Source organism: Nerophis lumbriciformis, linkage group LG24, assembly GCF_033978685.3.
Source record: "Nerophis lumbriciformis linkage group LG24, RoL_Nlum_v2.1, whole genome shotgun sequence".
Classification (NCBI taxonomy): Eukaryota; Metazoa; Chordata; class Actinopteri; order Syngnathiformes; family Syngnathidae; genus Nerophis; species Nerophis lumbriciformis.
Genome location: NC_084571.2, coordinates 41,029,634 through 41,055,051, shown reverse-complemented (window position 1 = coordinate 41,055,051; position 25,418 = coordinate 41,029,634). Strand labels below are relative to the sequence as shown.

Genomic DNA, 25,418 nt, shown 5'->3' with positions numbered 1-25,418 from the left:
CGGGAGCACGTACGGTGAATATTCGCACCACAGGGAATGAGAAGTCATCCTTCACTGTGGTTCTAGCTTGCCATGCTAATGGCCAGAAACTTCCACCCATGGTGATATTCAAAAGGAAGACCTTGCCAAAAGAGACCTTTCCAGCCGGCGTCATCATAAAAGCTAACTCGAAGGGATGGATGGATGAAGAAAAGATGAGCGAGTGGTTAAGGTAAGTTTACGCGAAGAGGCCGGGTGGCTTTTTTCACGCAGCTCCGTCCATGTTGATATACGACTCCATGCGCGCCCACATCACGCTGGTTTTTAATATATTATTAAAGTTTGAGTGACCTATCTGACTGTTTTTTTGACATTCCTTTAGCGCAGTTAGATGCGGCTTATAACACGGGCGTCTTATAGGTGGACAAAGTTTTGAAATATGCCGTTCATTGAAGGCGCGGCTTATAACCCAGGGCGCCTTATGGTGCGGAAAATACGGTAGTTGTTTTAATATTAGAACTTTATAATTCTAATAGTTCTGTCAAGTTATTATAATTACGAAGTTCTAATATGTAGAAAAAAAAGTAGTTATTTTGTCATATTTTTACATGTATTTTCGTGTATTGGCATTAGAGGATGCTTTATTATTATTTGTTTTCTACAAATAATAATCCCAATATTTTGACAGTTTTTTGTGATGAAACACACTGTTTCTATTAATATTTAGACCACTTTTGGTCATAAAATGAGAACTTTAGGTTTATTATATAATGAGAATGTTTTCCTACAAAATTATTCTTGTAAAATGACCCCTTCTTGGGGTATTATTAAAACCTTTTCTCATGAAGTTACATCATTAGATTAATAATATTTAGACGATTTCACCCCTAAAATGATGACTTTAGATCGTAATATTTGGACTTTTTCCTCTCTAAAAACAATTGATGATGTTGTTTTTCTGTTTCAGTGTGGCCCTGATACTTGGTAGGCCCTAACTCTTATCTGGCTCAGTGTTTGTCTTGAACTTTATAATTATAATAGTTCTGTCAAGTTATTATAATTATGAAGTTCTAATATAAAAAAAAAAAGTAGTTCTTTTGTCATATTTTTACATAATGTATTTTCGTGTATTGGCATTAGAGGATGCTTTATTATTATTATTTGTTTCCGACAAATAATAGTCCCAATATTTTGACTGTTTTTTGTGATGAAACACACTGTTTGTATTCATATTTAGACCACTTTTGGTCATAAAATGAGAACTTTAGGTTTATTATATAACTAGAATGTTTTCCTACAAAATGATTCTTGTAAAATGACCCCTTCTTGGGGTATTATTAAAACCTTTTCTCATGAAGTTACATCATTAGATTAATAATATTTAGACGATTTCACCCCTAAAATGATGACTTTAGATCGTAATATTTGGACTTTTTCCTCTCTAAAAACAATTGATGATGTTGTTTTTCTGTTTCAGTGTGGCCCTGATACTTGGTAGGCCCTAACTCTTATTTGGCTCAGTGTTTGTCTTGAACTTTATAATTATAATAGTTCTGTCAAGTTATTATAATTACGAAGTTCTAATATAAAAAAAAAAAGTAGTTCTTTTGTCATATTTTTACATAATGTATTTTCGTGTATTGGCATTAGAGGATGCTTTATTATTATTATTTGTTTCCGACAAATAATAGTCCCAATATTTTGACTGTTTTTTGTGATGAAACACACTGTTTGTATTCATATTTAGACCACTTTTGGTCATAAAATGAGAACTTTAGGTTTATTATATAACTAAAATGTTTTCCTACAAAATGATTCTTGTAAAATGACCCCTTCTTGGGGTATTATTAAAACCTTTTCTCATGAAGTTACATCATTAGATTAATAATATTTAGACGATTTCACCCCTAAAATGATGACTTTAGATCGTAATATTTGGACTTTTTCCTCTCTAAAAACAATTGATGATGTTGTTTTTCTGTTTCAGTGTGGCCCTGATACTTGGTAGGCCCTAACTCTTATTTGGCTCAGTGTTTGTCTTGAACTTTATAATTATAATAGTTCTGTCAAGTTATTATAATTACGAAGTTCTAACATTAAAAAAAAAAGTAGTTATTTTGTCATATTTTTACATAATGTATTTTCGTGTATTGGCATTAGAGGATGCTTTATTATTATTATTTGTTTCCGACAAATAATAGTCCCAATATTTTGACTGTTTTTTGTGATGAAACACACTGTTTCTATTAATATTTAGACCACTTTTGGTCATAAAATGAGAACTTTAGGTTTATTATATAATTAGAATATTTTCCTACAAAATTATTCTTGTAAAATGACCCCCTTCTTGGGGTATTATTAAAACCTTTTCTCATGAAGTTACATCATTAGATTAATAATATTTAGACGATTTCCCCCCTAAAATGATGACTTTAGATCGTAATATTTGGACTTTTTCCTCTCTAAAAACAATCGATGATGTTGTTTTTCTGTTTCAGTGTGGCCGATACTTGGTAGGCCCTAACTCTTATTTGGCTCAGTGTTTGTCTTGAACTTTATAATTATAATAGTTCTGTCAAGTTATTATAATTACGAAGTTCTAACATGAAAAAAAAAAAGTAGTTATTTTGTCATATTTTTACATAATGTATTTTCGTGTATTGTCATTAGAGGATGCTTTATTATTATTATTTGTTTCCGACAAATAATAGTCCCAATATTTTGACTGTTTTTTGTGATGAAACACACTGTTTGTATTCATATTTAGACCACTTTTGGTCATAAAATGAGAACTTTAGGTTTATTATATAATTAGAATGTTTTCCTACAAAATGATTCTTGTAAAATGACCCCTTCTTGGGGTATTATTAAAACCTTTTCTCATGAAGTTACATCATTAGATTAATAATATTTAGACGATTTCCCCCCTAAAATGATGACTTTAGATGGTAATATTTGGACTTTTTCCTCTCTAAAAACAATTGATGATGTTGTTTTTCTGTTTCAGTGTGGCCCTGATACTTGGTAGGCCCTAACTCTTATTTGGCTCAGTGTTTGTCTTGAACTTTATAATTATAATAGTTCTGTCAAGTTATTATAATTACGAAGTTCTATCATAAAAAAAAAAAGTAGTTCTTTTGTCATATTTTTACATAATGTATTTTCGTGTATTGTCATTAGAGGATGCTTTATTATTATTATTTGTTTCCGACAAATAATAGTACCAATATTTTGACTGTTTTTTGTGATGAAACACGCTGTTTGTATTCATATTTAGACCACTTTTGGTCATAAAATGAGAACTTTAGGTTTATTATATAATTAGAATGTTTTCCTACAAAATTATTCTTGTAAAATGACCCCTTCTTGGGGTATTATTAAAACCTTTTCTCATGAAGTTACATCATTAGATTAATAATATTTAGACGATTTCCCCCCTAAAATGATGACTTTAGATCGTAATATTTGGACTTTTTCCTCTCTAAAAACAATTGATGATGTTGTTTTTCTGTTTCAGTGTGGCCCTGATACTTGGTAGGCCCTAACTCTTATTTGGCTCAGTGTTTGTCTTGAACTAATGATAGTAAAAAAAAACAAACTGAAGTAAACAGCTTCAATGTTTCAGTGTTGGTTCACTCGTACAAAAACAAAACACCTTTTAGTCCATTGATAGAATCCAGCTAACAATAAATACTCAAATCTTTGATTCTGTCAGTTTTTAGGTGTTGTAAGTCAAATGAGGCTTTAAAAAAACCATAATAATAAAGTTAAGCACCCTGAAGAACGGCGTTGGAAGTGTTGGGAGTTGTTGCGTCCCCGCATCATGGCGGGAGAACCTGCCTGAGTGCGTCGCGGGTGTTTTGTCCCAGTTTGTCAGGGAATTTGACCGTAAAGTCCAAGATCATGTCGCCCCTCTTGTCGGGACGCTTGGACAGGGGCAGGCCTTCCCCCACGATGCGCTTCTTCATGCCCGGCTTCACCACGTCTCTGGAGGACACGGTGATGGTGCGGCCGTCCAGCGTGGGGGCGCTGACCGAGCAGCCGCACAGAGCCTGGACACAGAGACACACGCATTGTCACGCTCGCTGCCATCTTACACACCGCTTTACAACCCATACAAGTGGCCTCCACTCCAATTGACTTAAGTTAAGGCTGGACTCATGGACAGGCATGTCATCCAGTGAAATAAACGCAGCACCTCAAATAGATGCCTTGTTTTTCCCTCATTAGGTGGCTGCAGTGATCTTTGCACTGTTATTTTACATGGAACCATATGCATACCTGCCAACTTTTGAAATCAGAAAAACCTAGTAGCCAGGGTCCAGGGGTTGCAGGCCCCGGTAGGTCCAGGACAAAGTCCTGGTGGGGGGTTCAGGCTTCGCCCCCCCCCGACGCAAAATGATTATTAGCATTCAGACAGGTTAAAATGTTGCTAAAACCATCACTTTTCTATCAGTCACAGTGACTTTTCAAAACAAAAATATTACAGCAAAAATCATATGGGTTGATTGACATGTTTATTCTGTAAGCTAACTTCAATAGTTTGAAATTATTTTGACAGTTAATGCCAGTTATCCTGTCAACCTTTCACAAGACTTCAATTTGTTCATTGAAAGTATAAACACTTTTTACAGTAAACAAATGGTAAAACAGTACTAAACAATTCCATTAAAAAAAAAATTGGTGTCATTATTAACTTTCTGTCCAAGCTTGTATAATCTACTGCCTTGTTCAATTGTAAAAAATATTCTGTGCCTAAAATTCACATTTCTATCATAATTATAATTATCATACTGTAAACATGGTAAGCTAACTTCATTAAAAATAATAGTCCTGTCAACAGCATGGAATTACAATTCAAATGTAGTTTTTTTGTAAGCCTCTCAAAAGAATTCAAAATATGAAAAATTAATGAAAATTAATTTAAGCCATCAGACACTTGAAAAGTGGCACATCACATCTCTAATGTACCGTATTTTCCGCACTATTAGCCGCACCTAAAAACCACAAATTTACTCAAAAGCTGACAGTGCGGCTTTTAACCCGGTGCGCTTTATATATGGATTAATATTACGATTCATTTTCATAAAGTTTCGATCTCGCAACTTCGGTAAACAGCCGCCATCTTTTTTCCCGGTAGAACAGGAAGCGCTTCTTCTTCTACGCAAGCAACCGCCAAGGTAAGCACCCGCCCCCATAGAACAGGAAGCGCTTCTTCTTCTACTGTAAGCAACCACCCGCCCGCGTAGAAGAAAAAGCGCACGGATATACCGTACGTTTCATTTCCTTTGTGTGTTTACATCTGTAAAGACCACAAAATGGCTCCTACTAAGCGTCAGGGATCCGGTTCATGAAAAGACGCAATCTCTCCATCTGCACACGGACTACCGGTACTATTTCACAGCAACTGATATTCCTGTGAACCGCACTGGATACAACGGGAGCACGTACGGTGAATATTCGCACCACAGGGAATGAGAAGTCATCCTTCACTGTGGTTCTAGCTTGCCATGCTAATGGCCAGAAACTTCCACCCATGGAGATATTCAAAAGGAAGACCTTGCCAAAAGAGACCTTTCCAGCCGGCGTCATCATAAAAGCTAACTCGAAGGGATGGATGAAGAAAAGATGAGCGAGTGGTTAAGGTAAGTTTAAGTTTACGCGAAGAGGCCGGGTGGCTTTTTTCACGCAGCTCTGTCCATGTTGATATACGTATGTTTGTGATTGCATATTTGCGTACATTTTGGGAGTGAACAGAGTTGTTAGAACGCTGGTTTTTAATATATTATTAAAGTTTGACTGACCTATCTGACTGTTTTTTTGACATTCCTTTAGCGCAGTTAGATGCGGCTTACAACACCGGGCGGCTTATAGGTGGACAAAGTTTTGAAATATGCCGTTCATTGAAGGCGCGGCTTTTAACCCAGGGCGCCTTATGGTGCGGAAAATACGGTAATCATTTGAACTTTTCAACAGAAATAGCATTGCAAAAATATTAAGGACATACTTCTGTATTTTGGTAGTTATGCTGTCAACATTTAACAAGATTTCTTCAACTTGGACTTGAAAGCAAAAATAGTATAAACACTTTTAACAGTATAACAGTACGAAAAAATTCCAATAGATAACATTGATGTCATTACCTTTTTGTGGCTAAAATCCAAATGTATCCAAAGAATCTGTTTGGGCGACGAAAAACGTTGAAAGTTTTCCACTTGTATCGCTAGCAACGGCATTAGACTTGTGTTTTTTTGTCCCAACGTGGTCTTTTACATCGCTAATTCCTCCGTGTCCGATCGAAAAATCTTGTCTGCACAAGGTGCAATTCGCCTAGTTTTCACCCTTTTTGGAACGGATAATTATTCCCGGATAGGCTTTTGAATATTCTTCACGGAATGACTGCAGTTTTCTTTTCGGTTTAAGACTCGTTTGCGATTTTTCTCCGGCTGATTCCATGATCGTTCGCTCGTTTGGAAACAATGGCAACTGGTGCCTCGTGCTTGGCAGCGGTGCTATAAATAGCCTCGCGCATGGCATTCGGAATGGCTCGATAGGAAGTTACGGGAAGCAGTGTCGATTGTCATTGTTGTTACGCGATTTCGTGAATAAAACTTTTTTTTAAATATTTTTTTTAATTAATGAAAAAACATATTTTTTATCACTGCAACCGTAACCCGGAATAGGTTGCAGCTCTGTTTCCTGAGATCCAGGGTCAACGCAGCCGTCTACCAGCAAGTTTTAGAGCACTTCATGCTTCCTGCTGCTGACCTGCTCTATGGAGATGGAGATTTCAAGTTCCAACAGGACTTGGCGCCTGCACACAGCGCAAAATCTACCTGTGCCTGGTTTACGGACCGTGGTATTTCTGTTCTAAATTGGCCCGCCAACTCCCCTGACCTTAGCCCCATAGAAAATCTGTGGGGTATTGTGAAAAGGAAGATGCAGAACGCCAGACCCAAAAACGCAGAAGAGTTGAAGGCCACTATCAGAGCAACCTGGGCTCTCATAACACCTGAGCAGTGCCAGAAACTCATCGACTCCATGCCACGCCGCATTAACGCAGTAATTGAGGCAAAAGGAGCTCCAACCAAGTATTGAGTATTGTACATGCTCATATTTTTCATTTTCATACTTTTCAGTTGGCCAACATTTCTAAAAATCCCTTTTTTGTATTAGCCTTAAGTAATATTCTAATTTTGTGACACACGGAATTTTGGATTTTCATTTGTTGCCACTTCAAATCATAAAAATTAAATGAAATAAACATTTGAATGCATCAGTCTGTGTGCAATGAATAAATATAATGTACAAGTTACACCTTTTGAATGCAATTACTGAAATAAATCAAGTTTTTCAAAATATTCTAATTTACTGGCTTTTACCTGTATACCTTGATGTTGCAGAAAAAAGACCATATATTTTTTTAACCGATTTCCGAACTCTAAATGGGTGAATTTTGGCGAATTAAATATTCGCTCTTGGAGCGATGACGTCACAAGGTGACATCACATCAGGTAGCAATCCGCCATTTTCTCAAACACCGGGTCAAAACACCTCTGGTATTTTCCGTTTTTTCGACTGTTTTCCGTACCTTGGAGACATCATGCCTCGTCGGTGTGTTGTCGGAGGGTGTAACAACACAAACAGGGACGGATTCAAGTTGCACCAGTGGCCCAAAGATGCGAAAGTGGCAAGAAATTGGACGTTTGTTCCGCACACTTTACCGACGAAAGCTATGCTACAACAGAGATGGCAAGAATGTGTGGATATCCTGCGACACTCAAAGCAGATGCATTTCCAACGATAAAGTCAAAGAAATCTGCCGCCAGACCCCCATTGAATCTGCCGGAGTGTGTGAGCAATTCAGGGACAAAGGACCTCGGTAGCACGGCAAGCAATGGCGGCAGTTTGTTCCCGCAGACAAGCGAGCTAAACCCCCTGGATGTCTTGGCTCACACCGTCCCAAGATGATCAAGAGAAGAATATTGACCCTAGCTTCCCTGGCCTGCTGACATGAGGGTATGTCTGCAGAATATATTAATTGATAAAAATTGGGCTGTCTGCACTCTCAAAGTGCATGTTGTTGCCGAATGTATTTCATATGCTGTAAACCTAGTTCATAGTTGTTAGTTTCCTTTAATGCCAAACAAACACATACCAATCGTTGGTTAGAAGGCGATCGCCGAATTCGTCCTCACTTTCTCCCGTGTCGCTGGCTGTCGTGTCGTTTGTCGGTTTCGCTTGTATACGGTTCAAACCGATATGGCTCAATAGTTTCAGTTTCTTCTTCAATTTCGTTTTCGCTACCTGCCTCCACACTACAACCATCCGTTTCAATACATGCGTAATCTGTTGAATCGCTTAAGCCGCTGAAATCAGAGTCTGAATCCGAGCTAATGTCGCTATAGCTTGCTGTTCTTTCCGCCATGTTTGTTTGTGTTGGCTTCACTATGTGACGTCACAGGAAAATGGACGGGTGGTTAAAATCAGGCACTTTGAAGCTTTTTTTTAGGGATATTGCGTGATGGGTAAAATTTTGAAAAAAACTTCGAAAAATATAATAAGCCACTGGGAACTGATTTTTAATGGTTTTAACCATTCTGAAATTGTGATAATGTTCCCCTTTAAACAAGTTGAAAAACTTATTGGGGTGTTACCATTTAGTGGTCAATTGTAAGGCTGAAACGACGCGTCGACGTCATCGGTTACGTAAATACGTCGACGCCGTTTTTGTGCGTCGGCGCGTCGCATATTTACGTCACACTACTTTACTGTCATGGCGGAGCGCAAAGCAGACGATGCGAGCGAGGGGAAAAAAGCACGCCAAAAGTCGTCAAAAGTGTGGGAGTATTTCAATAAACGGCCTAATAATGTTGTTGTATGCACACTGTGTCGAGCGGAAATGGCCTATCATAGCAGCACAACGGCTATGAACGAACATTTGAAAAGAAAACCCCCGACAGCGTTCTTGCCATCACCATCAACAAGTCAATCGTCCGCGTGCGTATACGTTGTCATTATTACACAAAAACATGAATGTGTCATTTGTATCTGCGTTGTAAATTCATAAACTAAAGCACCGTTTCGCTCTGAGAGGCGCGTTTGGCGTGCCTGTTCAGTGTTTACAAAGACGCGCTCCTCTTTAACGCTGTGGAGAGGCGGCGGCGGCGAGGCGCGCCGGGAGCGACGCCGCAATCGTGCCCAGGTGCGCGATCCGCGCAGTTGGAAGAGAAAAGACTTTGTGTAAAATTAAAAGATTGTAAACCTGGTAAAGCCGTCTGGCGTTCAGTCTGTCGGTCCTGAAAGAACCCCACGGCACAAGACGTGTCACAAACGCTAACGTTAATTAGTTGTGCAAATACCTTTTACAACATTAACAGTTACATATACTATGTACAAACCAACAATTAACTTTCACTTTAATCATACTATCATTGTTGTGTTATTAAGCAAAATAAGCAATACTTTTACTTTTGTTCAAATGTTTACACTGTACACTTTTTTGTATTGGATGTTTAGCTTTATTTTTGCACATTTTAGCAAATAAGCAATACTTTTACTTTTGTTGAAATGTTTACACTTGTTACAGAATATTTCCGTTTTGCACTTTTTTGTATTGGATGTTTATCTTTATTTTTGCACATTTTAAAGCAAAATAAGCAATACTTTTACTTTTGAAATGCTTATACTATTCCAGAATATTAAGATTTGCACTGGATGTTTACTTTTATATTTGCACATTAAAAAGCAAATAAGCTACTTTTAATTTTGTTAAATGTTAAAAGTTTTAAATGTTTACATTGTTACAGAATATTTTGTCATGTTGTTGTCAATGTTGACTGAGTGGCCATACTTTTTTTTTGTAAATAAAAGCCATGCCTTTTGAAAAAACTGGCCTACATTTATTTTTTCCTCTTCATTTTAAATAAAAAAAAAAAATCGGTAAAAGGAAAAATAATCTATAGATTAATCGAAAAAAATAATCTATAGATTAACCGATTAATCGAAAAAATAATCTATGGATTAATCGATAGAAAAATAATCGTTAGCTGCAGCCCTAGTCAATTGTACTGTACTGTGCAATCTACTAATAAAAGTCTCAATCAATCAATCAATGCTTAAAACGTGCTATATAAATAAAGTTTGGTTAAGTGATTGAATAGTTAAGTTGTGTAAATAACCACCCCTGCCAAAAACACACAATATGTTAGCTGTAGAAAACCACACTGTCTTCACAATGTCTACTACATTTTTCAACATAAAATATTTGCAAAAAAAAAAAAAGAGGATTATGAATGAGAGTCTCCAAATACTAAATGAAAAATAGAATAAAAATATAGAAAATAGGAAATATGACTACAAAAATGCTCATTTTTGATTGACAGGGTTTTAACATGCGTTGAAACATTGTGGTAATGTGATGAGAGGTAGGGCTGAGGTGTGCCTAATGAAGTGACAAATGAGAGTACTTACATCTCGAAGTGATATTTTTGCAGGATAAATAATATCAGAGCCCTCCCTCCTGAACACGGGATGAGGTTTGTCTTTGACCACAAACACCACGTCCGCGGGAATGTTGGTGGGGGTCTCGTCTCCCTCCCGAGGGAAGGTGATTTTGGTCCCCTCTTTCCAGCCGCGCTTGATGTCCACGGACAGAATCTTGTCCTCGCAGCGCACGGTGCGGCCGTCCGGGTTCAGTCTTTTGCGGGAGATCTTCATCTTTTTGGTGCAGCCCGAGAACACCTCCTCCAGGCTCACCTTTAGCTCGTGCACCACGGGCGGGTCCTTCTTCTTCCCGCGGGCGCCGCCCGTGTGGGGTTTAAAGGGCCGGTGGAAGTTGCCCATGCCACCCATGCCTCCCATGCTGAAGGCGGCAAAGGGGTCGTTGACGTCCATGTTGTTGTCGTCGCCGTTCTGCGCGAAGAAGTGATCGAACGGGCTGCGGCCGCCAAAGAATTCGGCGAACATGGCATGAGGGTCTCCATGGAAGGTGTAGCTGTAGGTGGCGCCGCTGTGACCTCCACCCCCGCCTCCAGCTGGACCCTTCAGGCCTAAAATAAAAGAGAAAAAATAAAAGCTAAATGTGTACACCCTTCAAAAATATTTCCTGATGTAATCCAAACAGAAATTAAAGCTGCAAGCAGCATTGGTCGGGCCCGCGTATTTGGCAGGTGCTAGTCCTAAGTGTCCCAATACTTTTGTCTACTTTTAGTCTGAAGTGTCCCAAGACTTTTGTCTAGTGTACCTACCTTGTCTGCATTGTGTGGGCACGTTGGTGCTTCCTGCTTTTAAGCAGCCATCTTAAAAAAACAGCAGCGCAGCGGGTCTTTGAAGGGTCATAAAATCAAAACCGGAGCCGGTATCAAAACCCTTTCGATAACTTTTAATCAGAAGGGTTCAATCTCTCTCCTGTGTTAGTTTGAAGCCGAAAGGACAAACGCGCTCAGAGGAGATAATGTTTGAAGAAAGGTGGCCGGTTTTTACAAAAATGTTGTTTAGAAGGGGGAATAGCAAACTTCCTGTTGATTTTTGCTGGGGGTTGTCAATTTATGAAATGTAGGTCTAAGTGAGACCTACGGAGAGGTTTTTGTTTCATGTCTCTCCGACCTTCCCAGTGGGAGTTACAGGCAGTTTTGTCATTTTTTTCTTCCGAGGAGCAGTTTTTTCTCCGTTTTATTCAAAAATGTTTAAATTTGGGGTTAGGTTTTTTTATTAGATCGCAATTTTTGCCAGTCCTGATGTGTGTGTTCAGTTTGGTGAGTTTTGGAGCATGTTAAGAGGGTGAAAATACAGCTCAAAGAGACAAAATTGACTGTTTTAGTACTTTTTTGTCTTGAAGTGGGAATTGCCAACTTCCTGTTGATTTTTGCCCGAGGATATACAATTATGAAAACTAGGTCTAAGTCAGACCTACATAGAGGTTTTTGTTTCATGTCTCTCCGACCTTCCTAGTGGGAGTTACAGGCAGTCTAGTTTTTTTTTTTTCTAGGGGGCGCTAGAGCGCAATTTTGAGTTTTGAGGTTTGGTTTTTTGATAAAAAGTTTTGCCGTATATTACTGATGTGTGTGTAAAATTTGGTGAGTTTTGAAGTATGTTAAGGGGGTCAAATTACAGCGCAATGTTGCGGAAGAATAATAATAATAAAACCTTAGAAAAACAATAGGTCCTTATGTCCCATTTTCGGGAGTCCTTATGCAATGGGCCATGCGGGCCCTAATTAAACATTTAAAAATGTAATATTGATAGGTGATTTCTAACAAAGAGTATAATAGACACAAATAAGTCAGATTATGGGGGAAAAGTTGTCATGTTATTCTTAACTTGTGTTGTCTCATGTTGTGAGAATAAATGCAACAAATAAATATGCTAATCCAACTATAAAATCTTACTTTTTAAAATAAAACTAATTAAGGTGATAATATTTAAAAATGTATGTCTTTCTTTTTTTTTTAAACACATTATTGCAACAGACTTTTAAATTTAATAACTTATAATACATACATTTTCTCACAGGAACCATAGATTTCGATAATGGTCAACTAAAACTACTATTTACAACTTTATATTCCTATTTCAAAATGTTTTCTCAGTAACACAACTCTGTGTCCATGTTTTCATGACTTTTAACCACATAACTTCACACACCTTGAATATGTTTTCTCATAAAATCACAACTATGTTTAGACAAACTTTGGTCATCAAATTACAACTTCCTATACGTAATATTGAGACTATTTTACAACTTGATATAGTTATGCTATATCAAAACTTTATAGGCAAAAATATATAATTTCTGTCCACAATTTTACATGAAAATTTCAGACATTTTTAATAATACCGTATTTTCCGCACTATTAGCCGCACCTAAAAACCACAAATTTACTCAAAAGCTGACAGTGCGGCTTATAACCCGGTGCGCTTTATATATGGATTAATATTAAGATTCATTTTCATAAAGTTTCGGTCTCGCAACTACGGTAAACAGCCGCCATCTTTTTTCCTCGTAGAAGAGGAAGTGCTTCTTCTTCTACGCAAGCAACCGCCAAGGTAAGCACCCGCCCCCATAGAACAGGAAGCGCTTCTTCTTCTACTGTAAGCAACCACCCGCCCGCGTTGAAGAAGAAGAAGAAGCGCGCGGATATTACGTTTCATTTCCTTTGTGTGTTTACATCTGTAAAGACCACAAAATGGCTCCTACTAAGCGACAGGTTTCCGGTTCATGAAAAGAGGCAATCTCTCCATCCGCACACGGACTACTATTTCACAGCAACTGCCTAAAGACTTTCAAGAAAAGCTGGCTACTTTCCGTGCATATTGTAAAAACAAGATAGCTGAAAAAAAGATCCGGCCAGAGAACATTATCAACATGGACGAGGTTCCACTGACTTTTGATATTCCTGTGAACCGCACTGTGGATACAACGGGAGCACGTACGGTGAATATTCGCACCACAGGGAATGAGAAGTCATCCTTCACTGTGGTTCTAGCTTGCCATGCTAATGGCCAGAAACTTCCACCCATGGTGATATTCAAAAGGAAGACCTTGCCAAAAGAGACCTTTCCAGCCGGCGTCATCATAAAAGCTAACTCGAAGGGATGGATGGATGAAGAAAAGATGAGCGAGTGGTTAAGGTAAGTTTACGCGAAGAGGCCGGGTGGCTTTTTTCACGCAGCTCCGTCCATGTTGATATACGACTCCATGCGCGCCCACATCACGCTGGTTTTTAATATATTATTAAAGTTTGACTGACCTATCTGACTGTTTTTTTGACATTCCTTTAGCGCAGTTAGATGCGGCTTATAACACGGGGCGGCTTATAGGTGGACAAAGTTTTGAAATATGCCGTTCATTGAAGGCGCGGCTTTTAACCCAGGGCGCCTTATGGTGCGGAAAATACGGTAATGATTATTTGCAAAAAAAAAAAAAAAAAAAAAGTTTAAAGTTTGAACATCAAATATGTTGTCTTTGTAGCATATTCAACTGAATATGGGTTGAAAATGATTTGCAAATCATTGTATTCCGTTTATATTTACATCAATTTCCCAACTCATATGGAAACGGGGTTTGTAGATTATGCACGCGTTGATTTCTGGATCTTTCTAGCAAGTTCCAAAACCATCTCAATATTTAGCCCAGGAATGCGCTTACCTTCTTCGCCATATCGATCGTAAATATCCTTCTTCTTCGCATCACTGAGGACGTCGTAGGCTTCTGCGATCTCCTTAAATTTGTCCTCGGCCCCTGCAGACTTGTTCTTGTCGGGATGGTAGCGGAGGGCCTGCTTTCTGTACGCCTTCTTGATTTCATCTTCCGTGGCACCCTTGGCTATCCCCAGCACTTTGTAATAATCTTTACCCATCCCTACTGACCGGTCACTTCTTCAAAAAAAAGAACATTCCAGATGGATCCTCTTCCCACATCAGCAAGCCTCCAGCATGCGGCTAACGACGCCTAGCTTCCCCCCTCGCTCGCTAGCAAGAGGTAAAGGTGTTAGCCGGTTTGACTCGGAACACGTCGACGACTTTTCTGTCGCGCGCCAAAGACGAGGAGACAAATGTCACCGAAATTCAACCGCCCGACGTCAGGCGGCGTGTTCGAACAGCGAGTTTGCTGTAACGGGCCGCAAGGGAGCAGCAGCAGAGAATCGCCGGGAAGAAACTTCTGGAAGAAGCCAGCGTTCATGACGTGTGTCATCGTTCGTGGCGAGATCGTTCACGCCAACAACTTCCGGTTTCGTGTGGAACCCAGGAAATGTGCTACTCTTACTTATTTCTTACGAAAACTGTTTAAAATATACTCAATGCGCTTTCTTGTTTCGGATACAATTCTTTAAAGCTACGGTTTAGTTTACTGCTAATATGCTGGCAGTAAAACTAAGTATACATAGTTTTTTAATGCGCGTGCGCAGTTGACAGCGGGACACTATCGCTAATATGCGAGTTTTCCCAATATTTCCGTAAGTTATTCTTAATTTTGACTATATACGACATGTATGGATACACAGCTGTTTCAATAACTGAAACTTGTAAGCTATTTTAAATCTTGTCCATGAAGATCTGTCGTCTAATAATGGCTAAGCTTGTTAGCATCAAAACAACTTCCGGTCTCGTGTGGAAACCGTCTCGGTTTTATTTCTCTCCGGTAAATGTTAACATTCTGTTGAACGCGCTTTCTTGTTTCGGATACAATTTTTTTAAAGCTACGGTTTAGTTTACTGCTAATATGCGGGCAGTAAAACAAAGTATACATAACTTAAGGACCTAGTATAGTTTTCATTACAGTAGTTCACAATGCGCATGCGCAGTTGACAGCGCGACACAAATGCTAATATCCGAATGTTCCCAATATTTCCGTAAGTTATTCTCAACGTTACCTTAACTTTGACTATATACGACATGTATAGATACACAGCTGTTTCAATAACTGAAACGTGTAAGCTATTTTAAATCTTGTCCATGAATATCTGTCGTCTGTTAGTTATCCATCCATCCATCCATCCATCTTCTTCCGCTTATCCGAGGTCGGGTCGCGGGGGCAGCAGCCTAAGCAGGGAAGCCCAGACTTCCCTCTCCCCAGCCACTTCGTCCAGCTCCTCCCGGGGGATCCCGAGACGTTCCCAGGCCAGCCGGGAGACATAGTCTTCCCAGCGTGTCCTGGGTCTTCCCCGTGGCCTCCTACCGGTCGGACGTGCCCGAAACACCTTCATAGGGAGGCGTTCGGGTGGCATCCTGACCAGATGCCCGAACCACCTCATCTGGCTCCTCTCCATGTGGAGGAGCAGCGGCTTTACTTTGAGCTCCCCCCGGATGACAGAGCTTCTCACCCTATCTCTAAGGGAGAGCCCCGCCACCCGGCGGAGGAAACTCATTTCGGCCGCTTGTAACCGTGATCTTGTCCTTTCGGTCAAAACCCAAAGCTCATGACCATAGGTGAGGATGGGAATGTAGATCAACCGGTAAATTGAGAGCTTTGCCTTTGTTTAAAGAAGGTGAACAGCGGACATGACAAATTAGGTTATTTGATACATAAAATAATGTTTATTTATGCTTTATTTGTTTTTTGTATAATCCTAGATGGGCTGTGACTTAAAGTTTAATTGCTTTGTAGAATAAAGCGACTTCCGGACGGCTTCGAAGCAATTCTGGACCACCATCCGCTGCCTCAGGAAGGGGAAGCAGTGCACTATCAACACCGTGTATGGCGAGGATGGTGTTCTGCTGACCTCGACTGCGGATGTTGTGGATCGGTGGAGGGAATACTTCGAAGACCTCCTCAATCCCACCAACATGTCTTCCTATGAGGAAGCAGTGCCTGGGGAGTCTGTGGTGGGCTCTCCTATTTCTGCGGCTGAGGTTGCTGAGGTAGTTAAAAAGCTCCTCGGTGGCAAGGCCCCAGGGGTAGATGAGATCCGCCCGGAGTTCCTTAAGGCTCTGGATGCTGTGGGGCTGTCTTGGTTGACAAGACTCTGCAGCATCGTGTGGACATCGGGGGCGGTACCTCTGGATTGGCAGACCGGGGTGGTGGTTCCTCTCTTTAAGAAGAGGAACCGGAGGGTGTGTTCTAACTATCGTGGGATCACACTCCTCAGCCTTCCCGGTAAGGTCTATTCGGGTGTACTGGAAAGGAGGCTACGCCGGATAGTCGAACCTCGGATCCAGGAGGAACAGTGTGGTTTTCGTCCTGGTCGTGGAACTGTGGACCAGCTCTATACTCTCGGCAGGGTCCTTGAGGGTGCATGGGAGTTTGCCCAACCAGTCTACATGTGTTTTGTGGACTTGGAGAAGGCATTCGACCGTGTCCCTCGGGAAGTCCTGTGGGGAGTGCTCAGGGAGTAGGGGTATCGGACTGTCTGATTGTGGCAGTCCGCTCCCTGTATGATCAGTGTCAGAGCTTGGTCCGCATTGCCGGCAGTAAGTCGGACACGTTTCCAGTGAGGGTTGGACTCCGCCAAGGCTGCCCTTTGTCACCCATTCTGTTCATAACTTTTATGGACAGAATTTCTAGGCGCAGTCAAGGCGTTGAGGGGATCTGCTTTGGTGGCTGCAGGATTAGGTCTCTGCTTTTTGCAGATGATGTGGTCCTGATGGCTTCATCTGGCCAGGATCTTCAGCTCTCGCTGGATCGGTTCGCAGCCGAGTGTGAAGCGACTGGGATGAGAATCAGCACCTCCAAGTCAGAGTCCATGGTTCTCGCCCGGAAAAGGGTGGAGTGCCATCTCCGGGTTGGGGAGGAGATCTTGCCCCAAGTGGAGGAGTTCAAGTACCTCGGAGTCTTGTTCACAAGTGAGGGAAGAGTGGATGGTGAGATTGACAGGCGGATCGGTGCGGCGTCTTCAGTAATGCGGACGCTGTATCAATCCGTTGTGGTGAAGAAGGAGCTGAGCCGGAAGGCAAAGCTCTCAATTTACCGGTCAATCTACGTTCCCATCCTCACCTATGGTTATGAGCTTTGGGTTATGACCGAAAGGACAAGATCACGGGTACAAGCGGCCGAAATGAGTTTCCTCCGCCGGGTGGCGGGGCTCTCCCTTAGAGATAGGGTGAGAAGCTCTGTCATCCGGGGGGAGCTCAAAGTAAAGCCGCTGCTCCTCCACATCGAGAGGAGCCAGATGAGGTGGTTCGGGCATCTGGTCAGGATGCCACCCGAGCGCCTCCCTAGGGAGGTGTTTAGGGCACGTCCGACCGGTAGGAGGCCGCGGGGAAGACCCAGGACACGTTGGGAAGACTATGTCTCCCGGCTGGCCTGGGAACGCCTCGGGGTCCCAAAGGAAGAGCTGGACGAAGTGGCTGGGGAGAGGGAAGTCTGGGCTTCCCTGCTTAGGCTGCTGCCCCCGCGACCCGACCTCGGATAAGCGGAAGAAGATGGATGGATGGATGCTTTGTAGAAACACTGAGATGAAGTCTTAGTTCATTGTGTTCTTTATGGTGTTTCTGAAACTGCACCATTTTTCCCACTAACTTGAAATGTTTTTGTCAAATGTTTTTAGAATGTGCTTGTTTTATTTTGGGCCGAAGTAAAACAAAGAAAACAATCTGAAGTTGTCGTAGTTGTATTTTTAAAGTAATTATGCCATGATTTTACCCAGACGGCCCCCGTGGGAATAGATGGTCTTCCGTGTTTATTTATACACAATAATGTTGCGATCCAGTGGATTATACTTTGCATATTGCCTCACACAGGAGAGAAAGGAAAAGGAGAGTGAGCAGGAACAAAAAAAGGACCGCGTGGATTTTGGAATGCCTTTTCCGTCCAATTTTGTTCTCGCAGAGGTCAGGTAGAGGAAAGAATACCCGGCACACAGGTGGTCCGAGGTCACGGCGGGAGTAAGGGAAGGGGGTTAGTGTATGTGTGTTGGCATGTGGAGGTCGTTCTTCCCTCCCATCGGGCTTTCAATTCGGGCCTTTCTTGAGCTGCCAAAGCCAGAAGCAGAGCAGTTGAGTCTCCGATCGCTTTTACAGAAGCCGTAGTTGAGCGGCGTCCAAAGACCACACGTTGGTATTGTGTTCCGTAAGCGGCGTCCCAAGGTTACCAGGCGAGCTGCTGTGCGAAGAGCAAATCAGCTGGCTTATATTTAGCCTTGCAAATGGCGCTCTGTGGATTATGTCTTGCGACTCTCCGGTTTCGTCTTCAGCGAGTGTGTTTGCTAGCACGACTGGGGCTCCGGTCCGTGCTATTCAGGTGAGGCTCCCAGTGTCGTGTTCTTCCGCACCGGCTCGTCTTCCAGGCATTTTTTCGCTCCCCCCCTTGGCACAGCGAAAGATATTTACAGAGGTGAGGAGAGCAGCAAATCCACTTGTGTGTCAGGACGTGGGGACGACCAGTCCAGTCTCTTTAGGGGCGGGGGATCATGGATGTTCTGGCCTTAGAGGCAAAGAATGTGAACGGTGCAGAACCAGAGAAGAAGGCTGCGTCCAGGCCCAGACCTAAACCTCCAAAAAAGCCCAAAAGGATTGTGTACTTTGAGGTAGAGATTGTGGATGTTAAGACCAAGGAGAAACTTCTACTCCTGGACAAGGTGAGGATGCAAGTTTTTCTTTTTTTTACGATGTACAATGATATATATAAATATATATCATTGCATGCTGTTTGAAGTCCTTGACCCTACCGAACTAAGACAGCTGAAGAATAACAAGCATGTTGTAACGTTTATGGTTCCTTTTTGGCTCTTTGTCACCTCCCAGGAAGACTTTCATGTCACAAGATAGCTTTGGACAAATGTGTGCCGAAGTGGCGTCCTCTCAGCAGTGCGATTAAGTCTTCCGACTGCAAGGGTTCTGTAAAAATAGAAGAGCCAAATTAATGACTTTTTGGACACCAATTTTATTCTGTCACCATTTCAGTCAGGTTTTCGTAGAAATCACAGTACTGTTACTGCTGCTATGAAGTTTATAAATGATGTAACTGAAGCTCTTGACAAGAAGCAGTGCTGTCTGTCCCTCTTTATTGACTTTTCAAAGGCATTTGATACTGTTGATCATGTCATTTTAATCAAACGTCTTTCAGCTATTGGTTTTTCTCAGCAAGCAGTTGGATGGTTTGCAAATTACCTCACAAGTAGAACTCAGGCTGTTCAGATATAAGGTTCCTCCTCGGACGTACTGCAAGTGAAAAAGGGTGTCCCTCAAGGTTCTGTGTTGGGCCCCTTATTATTCACTATTTACATAAATAATCTTGGACAGAATATTCCGAACTCAACTTTCCATTTCTATGCTGATGATACTGTCATATACTGCACAGCACCCACTCTTGCTGAGGCTTTTAAATATCTACAACATGCATTTGACAGAGTACAAGAACAACTTTGCTACCTTCAACTGGTTTTAAATGCAGAGAAAACAAAGTGTATGCTCTTTACCACATCAATGCTCGTTAATAACACAGCATTCTCTAGCTATCATGCTAAGTGCTTATAATTAACAGCGATGACATCACTACACTCATGTCGGGTTCTGCGAGGTAACACCGTGACATCCTTGCTAACCCTTAAGACAGAGCTGCGCAAATATTTTGACTCAGGGGCCACATTGAGAGAAAAACATGTGTCTGGGGGGCCAATTAGAGCTCAAAGAGGCAAAAGTGACTGTTTTTAGTACTTTTTTGTCTTGAAGGGGGAATTGCCAACTTCCTGTTGATTTTTGCCCGAGGATATACAATTATGAAAACTAGGTATAAGTCAGACCTACATAGAAGTTTTTGTTTCATGTCTCTCTGGCCTTCCTAGTGGGCGATATAGGCAGTCTAGTTTTTTTTTTCCCTAGGGGGCGCTAGAGCGTAATTTTGAGTTTTGGGGTTCGGTTTTTTTATTAAAAGACCATTTTCGCAGGTCCTGATGTGTGGGTCAAATATGGTGAGTTTTGAAGCATGTTAAGTGGGTCAAATTAGTGCTCAAAGAGGCGGCGGAATAATAATAATAATAATAATAATAATAAACCTTAGAAAAACAATAGGTCCTTATGTCCCATTGCATAAGGACTCCCTGTGGGAGTCCTTATGCAATGGGCCATGCGGGCCCTAATAATAATAATAATAAAACCTTACAAATTCAATAGGTCCTTATGTCCCATTGCATAAGGACTCCCTGTGGGAGTCCTTATGCAATGGGCCATGCGGGCCCTAATAATAATAAAACCTTAGAAAAACAATAGGTCCTTATGTCCCATTGCATAAGGACTCCCTTCGGGAGTCCTTTTGCAATGGGCCATGCGGGCCCTAATTAAAGCTGCAAGCAACATTGGTCGGGCCCGCGTATTTGGCAGGTGCTAGTCCTAAGTGTCCCAATACTTTTGTCTACTTTTAGTCTGAAGTGTCCCAAGACTTTTGTCTAGTGTACCTACCTTGTCTGCATTGTGTGGGCACGTTGGTGCTTCCTGCTTTTAAGCAGCCATCTTAAAAAAACAGCAGCGCAGCAGGTCTTTGAAGGGTCATAAAATCAAAACCGGAGCAGGTATTAAAACGCTGTTCTGTTATTTTATACACAAGGGTTTAATCTCTCTCCTGTGTTAGTTTGAAGCCGAAACGACAAACGCGCTCAGAGGAGATAGTTTTTGAAGGAAGGTGACCGGTTTTTACAAAAAATTTGTTTTGAAGGGGGAATAGCAAACTTCCTGTTGATTTTTGCTGGGGGTTGTCAATGTATGAAATGTAGGTCTAAGTGAGACCTACATAGAGGTTTGTGTTTCATGTCTCTCCGACCTTCCCAGTGGGAGTTACAGGCAGTTTTGTCATTTTTTTCTTCCGAGGAGCAGTTTTTTCTGCGAGCGCAATTTTGAGATTTGGGGTTAGGTTTTTTTATTAGATCGCAATTTTTGCCAATCCTGATTTGTGTGTTCAGTTTGGTGAGTTTTGAAGCATGTTAAGATGGTGAAAATACAGCTCAAAGAGGCAAAAGTTACTGTTTTTAGTACTCTTTTGTCTTGAAGGGGGAATTGCCAACTTCATGTTGATTTTTGCCCGAGAATATACTATTATGAAATCTAGGTCTAAGTCACACCTACATAAAGGTGTTTGTTTCATGTCTCTCCGACCTTCCTAGTGGGAGTTACAGGCAGTCTAGTTGTTCTTTTCGTAGGGGGCGCTAGAGCGCAATTTTGAGTTTTGAGGTCTGGTTTTTTGATAAAAAGTTTTGCCGTATATTACTGATGTGTGTGTAAAATTTGGTGAGTTTTGAAGTATGTTAAGGGGGTCAAATTACAGCGCAAAGTTGCGGAATAATAATAATAATAATAAAACCTTACAAATTCAATAGGTCCTTATGTCCCATTGCATAAGGCCTTATGCAATGTTCCATGCGGGCCCTAATAATAATAATAATAGATTTTATTTGTAAAAAGCACTTTACATCGAGTAAACAACCTCAAAGTGCTACAGTGTATAAAAAAAATAAAACAAAAAGATAATAAAAAATAAATACAAATAAAAACTAGAACAGCCAAATAGTTAAAACTAGTATGCATATATCTAAAAAAAAAGGCTTTTTTTAAAAAGAAGGGTTTTTAAGCCTTTTTTAAAAGCATCCACAGTCTGTGGTGCCCTCAGGTGGTCAGGGAGAGCGTTCCACAGACTGGGAGCGGCGGAGCGGAAAGCCCGGTCTCCCATTGTTCGTAGCTTTGTCCTCGGAGGTTGGAGGAGGTTAGCCTGTCCGGAAAGGTGGTGTCGTGTGGAGGATTTGGGGGTGAGTAGTTCTTTGAGGTAGAGGGGGGCATTTCCATGGAGGCACTGGTAAATGTACACATTTAGCTGTAATAATCTGCTGTACAGTATGTGTGTTTGGGTCCCTTTTTGTCAGGAACACTGATACCAAAAGTCACAATGTCCGATGTAGTTCTAAAAACGTCAAGACAGACCACCTCAAAAAAATGGGAGTGGAATTTCACAGTTTTTTACTGAATGGAACACCCAAAATGTACATGAAAATAAAGAAAGTGAGATTTACAATATTAACTATGAACAATAAAACACTGAATATTAACAACATATGAACATATTTGACTTCTCAGACCAAGCAAAACACAACAAAAATGTAAAAGACAGCAAACTATGAATGCAAAGTGCAATAAACACCTACAATATGATATATTATCACGTAAAAATCTGCTTCCGCATCTGTTTGTGACACACACGTTTCGGGCGAGCTGCTCTGAAAACAAACCCCGCCCACTCAGGTTTGTTCCTCGTCTGAGCTGCGTAATAACTCCTAGAACACCCGAAAGCGCAGATTTCGACCATTGAAATACTTTCCATAGTTCAAGATAGTGATGGGTTGATGAGGCGTCATGAAGCGTTTCGACACATTGCAAAACTGTATTGATACTGTGTCGATACTGTGTCACTAAATACTGACATCTGCTGGACATTAAAAATCCCTACAGGCAACCTATGGACCGACTCAACTGACACTGATTTGATGCCCTAGTACAGGGGTCACCAACCTTTTTGAAACCAAAAACTACTTCTTGGGTACTGATTAATGCGAAGGGCTACCAGTTTGATACACACTTAAATAAATAAATATATTGTCATTTGTAAGTTACACGTAAGTGTGATTTAAACAAGAATAGCTAAATAAATACATTTATATATATAAAAAAATGGGTATTTCTGTCTGTCATTCCGTCGGACATTTTTTTTTCCTTTTACGGAAGGTTTTTTGTAGAGAATAAATGATGAAAAAAACACTTAATTGAACGGTTTAAAAGAGGAGAAAACACGAAAAAAAATTTAAATAAAATTTTGAAACATAGTTTATCTTCAATTTCGACTCTTTAAAATTCAAAATTCAACCGACAAAAAGAAGAGAAAAACTAGCTTATTTGAATCTTTTTGAAAAAATTAAAAAAAGAATTTATGGAACATCATTAGTAATTTTTCCTGATTAAGATACATTTTAGAATTTTGATGACATGTTTTAAATTGGTTAAAATCCAATCTGCACTTTGTTAGAATATTTCTAACAAAGACGAATCAGTATTTCTTCTAGATTTTCCAGAACAAAATTTTTTAAAAGAAATTCAAAATACTTTGAAATAAGATTTAAATTTGATTCTACAGATTTTCTAGATTTGCCCGAATACTTTTTTTGAATTTTAATCATAGTAAGTTTGAAGAAATGTTTCACAAATATTCTTCGTCGAAAAAACAGAAGCTAAAATATTTATTATTCTTTACAATAATAAAAAATTTTTTTTACTTGAACATTGATTTAATTTGTCAGGAAAGAAGAGGAAGAAATTTAAAAGGTATATTTGTTTAAAAATCCTAAAATCATATTTAATGTTGTATTCTTTCTCTAAAATTGTATTTCTAAAAGTAATAAGAAGCAAAGTAAAAAATAAATGAATTTATTTAAACAAGTGAAGACCCATCCATCCATCCATTTCTACCGCTTTGAAATCAGAAAAACCTAGTAGCCAGGGTCCAGGGGCCGCAGGCCCCGGTAGGTCCAGGACAAAGTCCTGGTGGGGGTTTCCTTCGCCCCCCGACGCAAAATGATTGATTGCATTCAGACAGGTTAAAATGTTGCTAAAACCATCACTTTTCTATCAGTCACAGTGACTTTTCAAAACAAAAATATTACAGCAAAAATCATATGGGTTGATTGACATGTTTATTCTGTAAGCTAACTTCAATAGTTTGAAATTATTTTGACGGTTAATGCCAGTTATCCTGTCAACCTTTCACAAGACTTCAATTTGTTCATTGAAAGTATAAACACTTTTTACAGTAAACAAATGGTAAAACAGTACTAAACAATTCCATAAAAAAAAAAATTGGTGTCATTATTAACTTTCTGTCCAAGCTTGTATAATCTACTGCCTTGTTCAATTGTAAAAAATATTCTGTGCCTAAAATTCACATTTCTATCACAATTATCATACTGTAAACATGGTAAGCTAACTTCATTAAAATTAATAGTCCTGTCAATAGCATGGAATTACAATTCAAATGTAGTTTTTTTGTAAGCCTTTCAAAAGAATTCAAAATATGAAAATTTAATGAAAATTAATTTAAGCCATCAGACACTTGAAAAGTGGCACATCACATCTCTAATGTAATCATTTGAACTTTTCAACAGAAATAGCACTGCAAAAATATTAAGGACATACTTCTGTATTTTGGTAGTTATGCTGTCAACATTTAACAAGATTTCTTCAACTTGGACTTGAAAGCATAAATAGTATAAACACTTTTAACAGTATAACAGTACTAAACAATTCCAATAGATAACATTGGTGTCATTACCTTTTTGTTTGCTCAATTATTGCCTCCGTAAATAAAACTTCGGCATTTATCACATCCAAAGAATCTGTTTGGGCGACGAAAAACGTTGAAAGTTTTCCACTTGTATCGCTAGCAACGGTATTAGACTTGTGTTTTTTTTGTCCCAACGTGGTCTTTTACATGGCTAATTCCTCCGTGTCCGATCGAAAAATCTTGTCTGCACAAGGTGCAATTCGCCTAGTTTTCACCCTTTTTGGAACGGATAATTATTCCCGGATAGGCTTTTGAATATTCTTCACGGAATGACTGCAGTTTTCTTTTCGGTTTAAGACTCGTATGCGATTTTTCTCCGGCTGATTCCATGATCGTTCGCTCGTTTGGAAACAATGGCAACTGGTGCCTCGTGCTTGGCAGCGGTGCTATAAATAGCCTCGCGCATGGCATTCGGAATGGCTCCATAGGAAGTTACGGGAAGCCATGTTGATTGTCATTATTGTCACGCGATTTTGTGAATAAAACTTTTTTAAAAATTATTATTTTTTAATGAATGAAAAACCGTATTTTTTATCACTGCAACCGTAACCCGGAATAGGTTGATGAAAACTGTACTAATTACGGGAAAACCGGAGTAGTTGGCAGGTATGGTATATGTTCAAATAAAACCAGTATGAATCTGAATCTGGCTAAGGCAATACACCTTAGTCTATACAATACTGCCATC

General features: G+C 40.1%; 2 protein-coding genes across 4 annotated transcripts in view; one reads left to right on the top strand and one right to left on the bottom strand.

Annotated features, from left to right (window-relative positions):
- Positions 1-84: 84 nt before the first annotated feature.
- On the bottom strand, positions 85-14,690 carry dnajb1a (DnaJ heat shock protein family (Hsp40) member B1a). The gene is made up of 3 exons (XM_061982084.2): positions 14,129-14,690; positions 10,453-11,030; positions 85-4,031 (listed from the first exon to the last, which is right to left on the bottom strand). The coding sequence occupies exons 1-3, from the start codon at positions 14,337-14,339 to the stop codon at positions 3,801-3,803; spliced, it is 1,020 nt and encodes a 339-aa protein (XP_061838068.1). The 5' UTR covers positions 14,340-14,690; the 3' UTR covers positions 85-3,800.
- Positions 14,691-18,003: 3,313 nt separating this feature from the next.
- Positions 18,004-25,418, top strand: part of tecra (trans-2,3-enoyl-CoA reductase a) — a 45,078-nt gene continuing 37,663 nt past the window's right edge. For all 3 annotated transcript variants that reach the window (XM_061982083.2, XM_061982082.1, XM_061982081.1), the window contains exon 1: positions 18,004-18,995. In XM_061982083.2, coding sequence (XP_061838067.1) covers positions 18,828-18,995 — 168 coding nt within the window. In that variant the 5' untranslated portion in view covers positions 18,004-18,827. The remainder of the gene's footprint in view (positions 18,996-25,418) is intronic.

Bases quoted from the DNA above. Each gene is read 5' to 3' on its own strand.
- dnajb1a (XM_061982084.2), bottom strand. From the start codon at position 14,339: ATGGGTAAAGATTATTACAAAGTGCTGGGGATAGCCAAGGGTGCCACG. The intron at 11,031-14,128 runs GTAAGCGCATTC...CTTTTATTTTAG, and splicing joins CGATCGATATGGCGAAGAAG to GCCTGAAGGGTCCAGCTGGA. The intron at 4,032-10,452 runs GTAAGTACTCTC...CTCTGTGTCCAG, and splicing joins CAAAAATATCACTTCGAGAT to GCTCTGTGCGGCTGCTCGGT.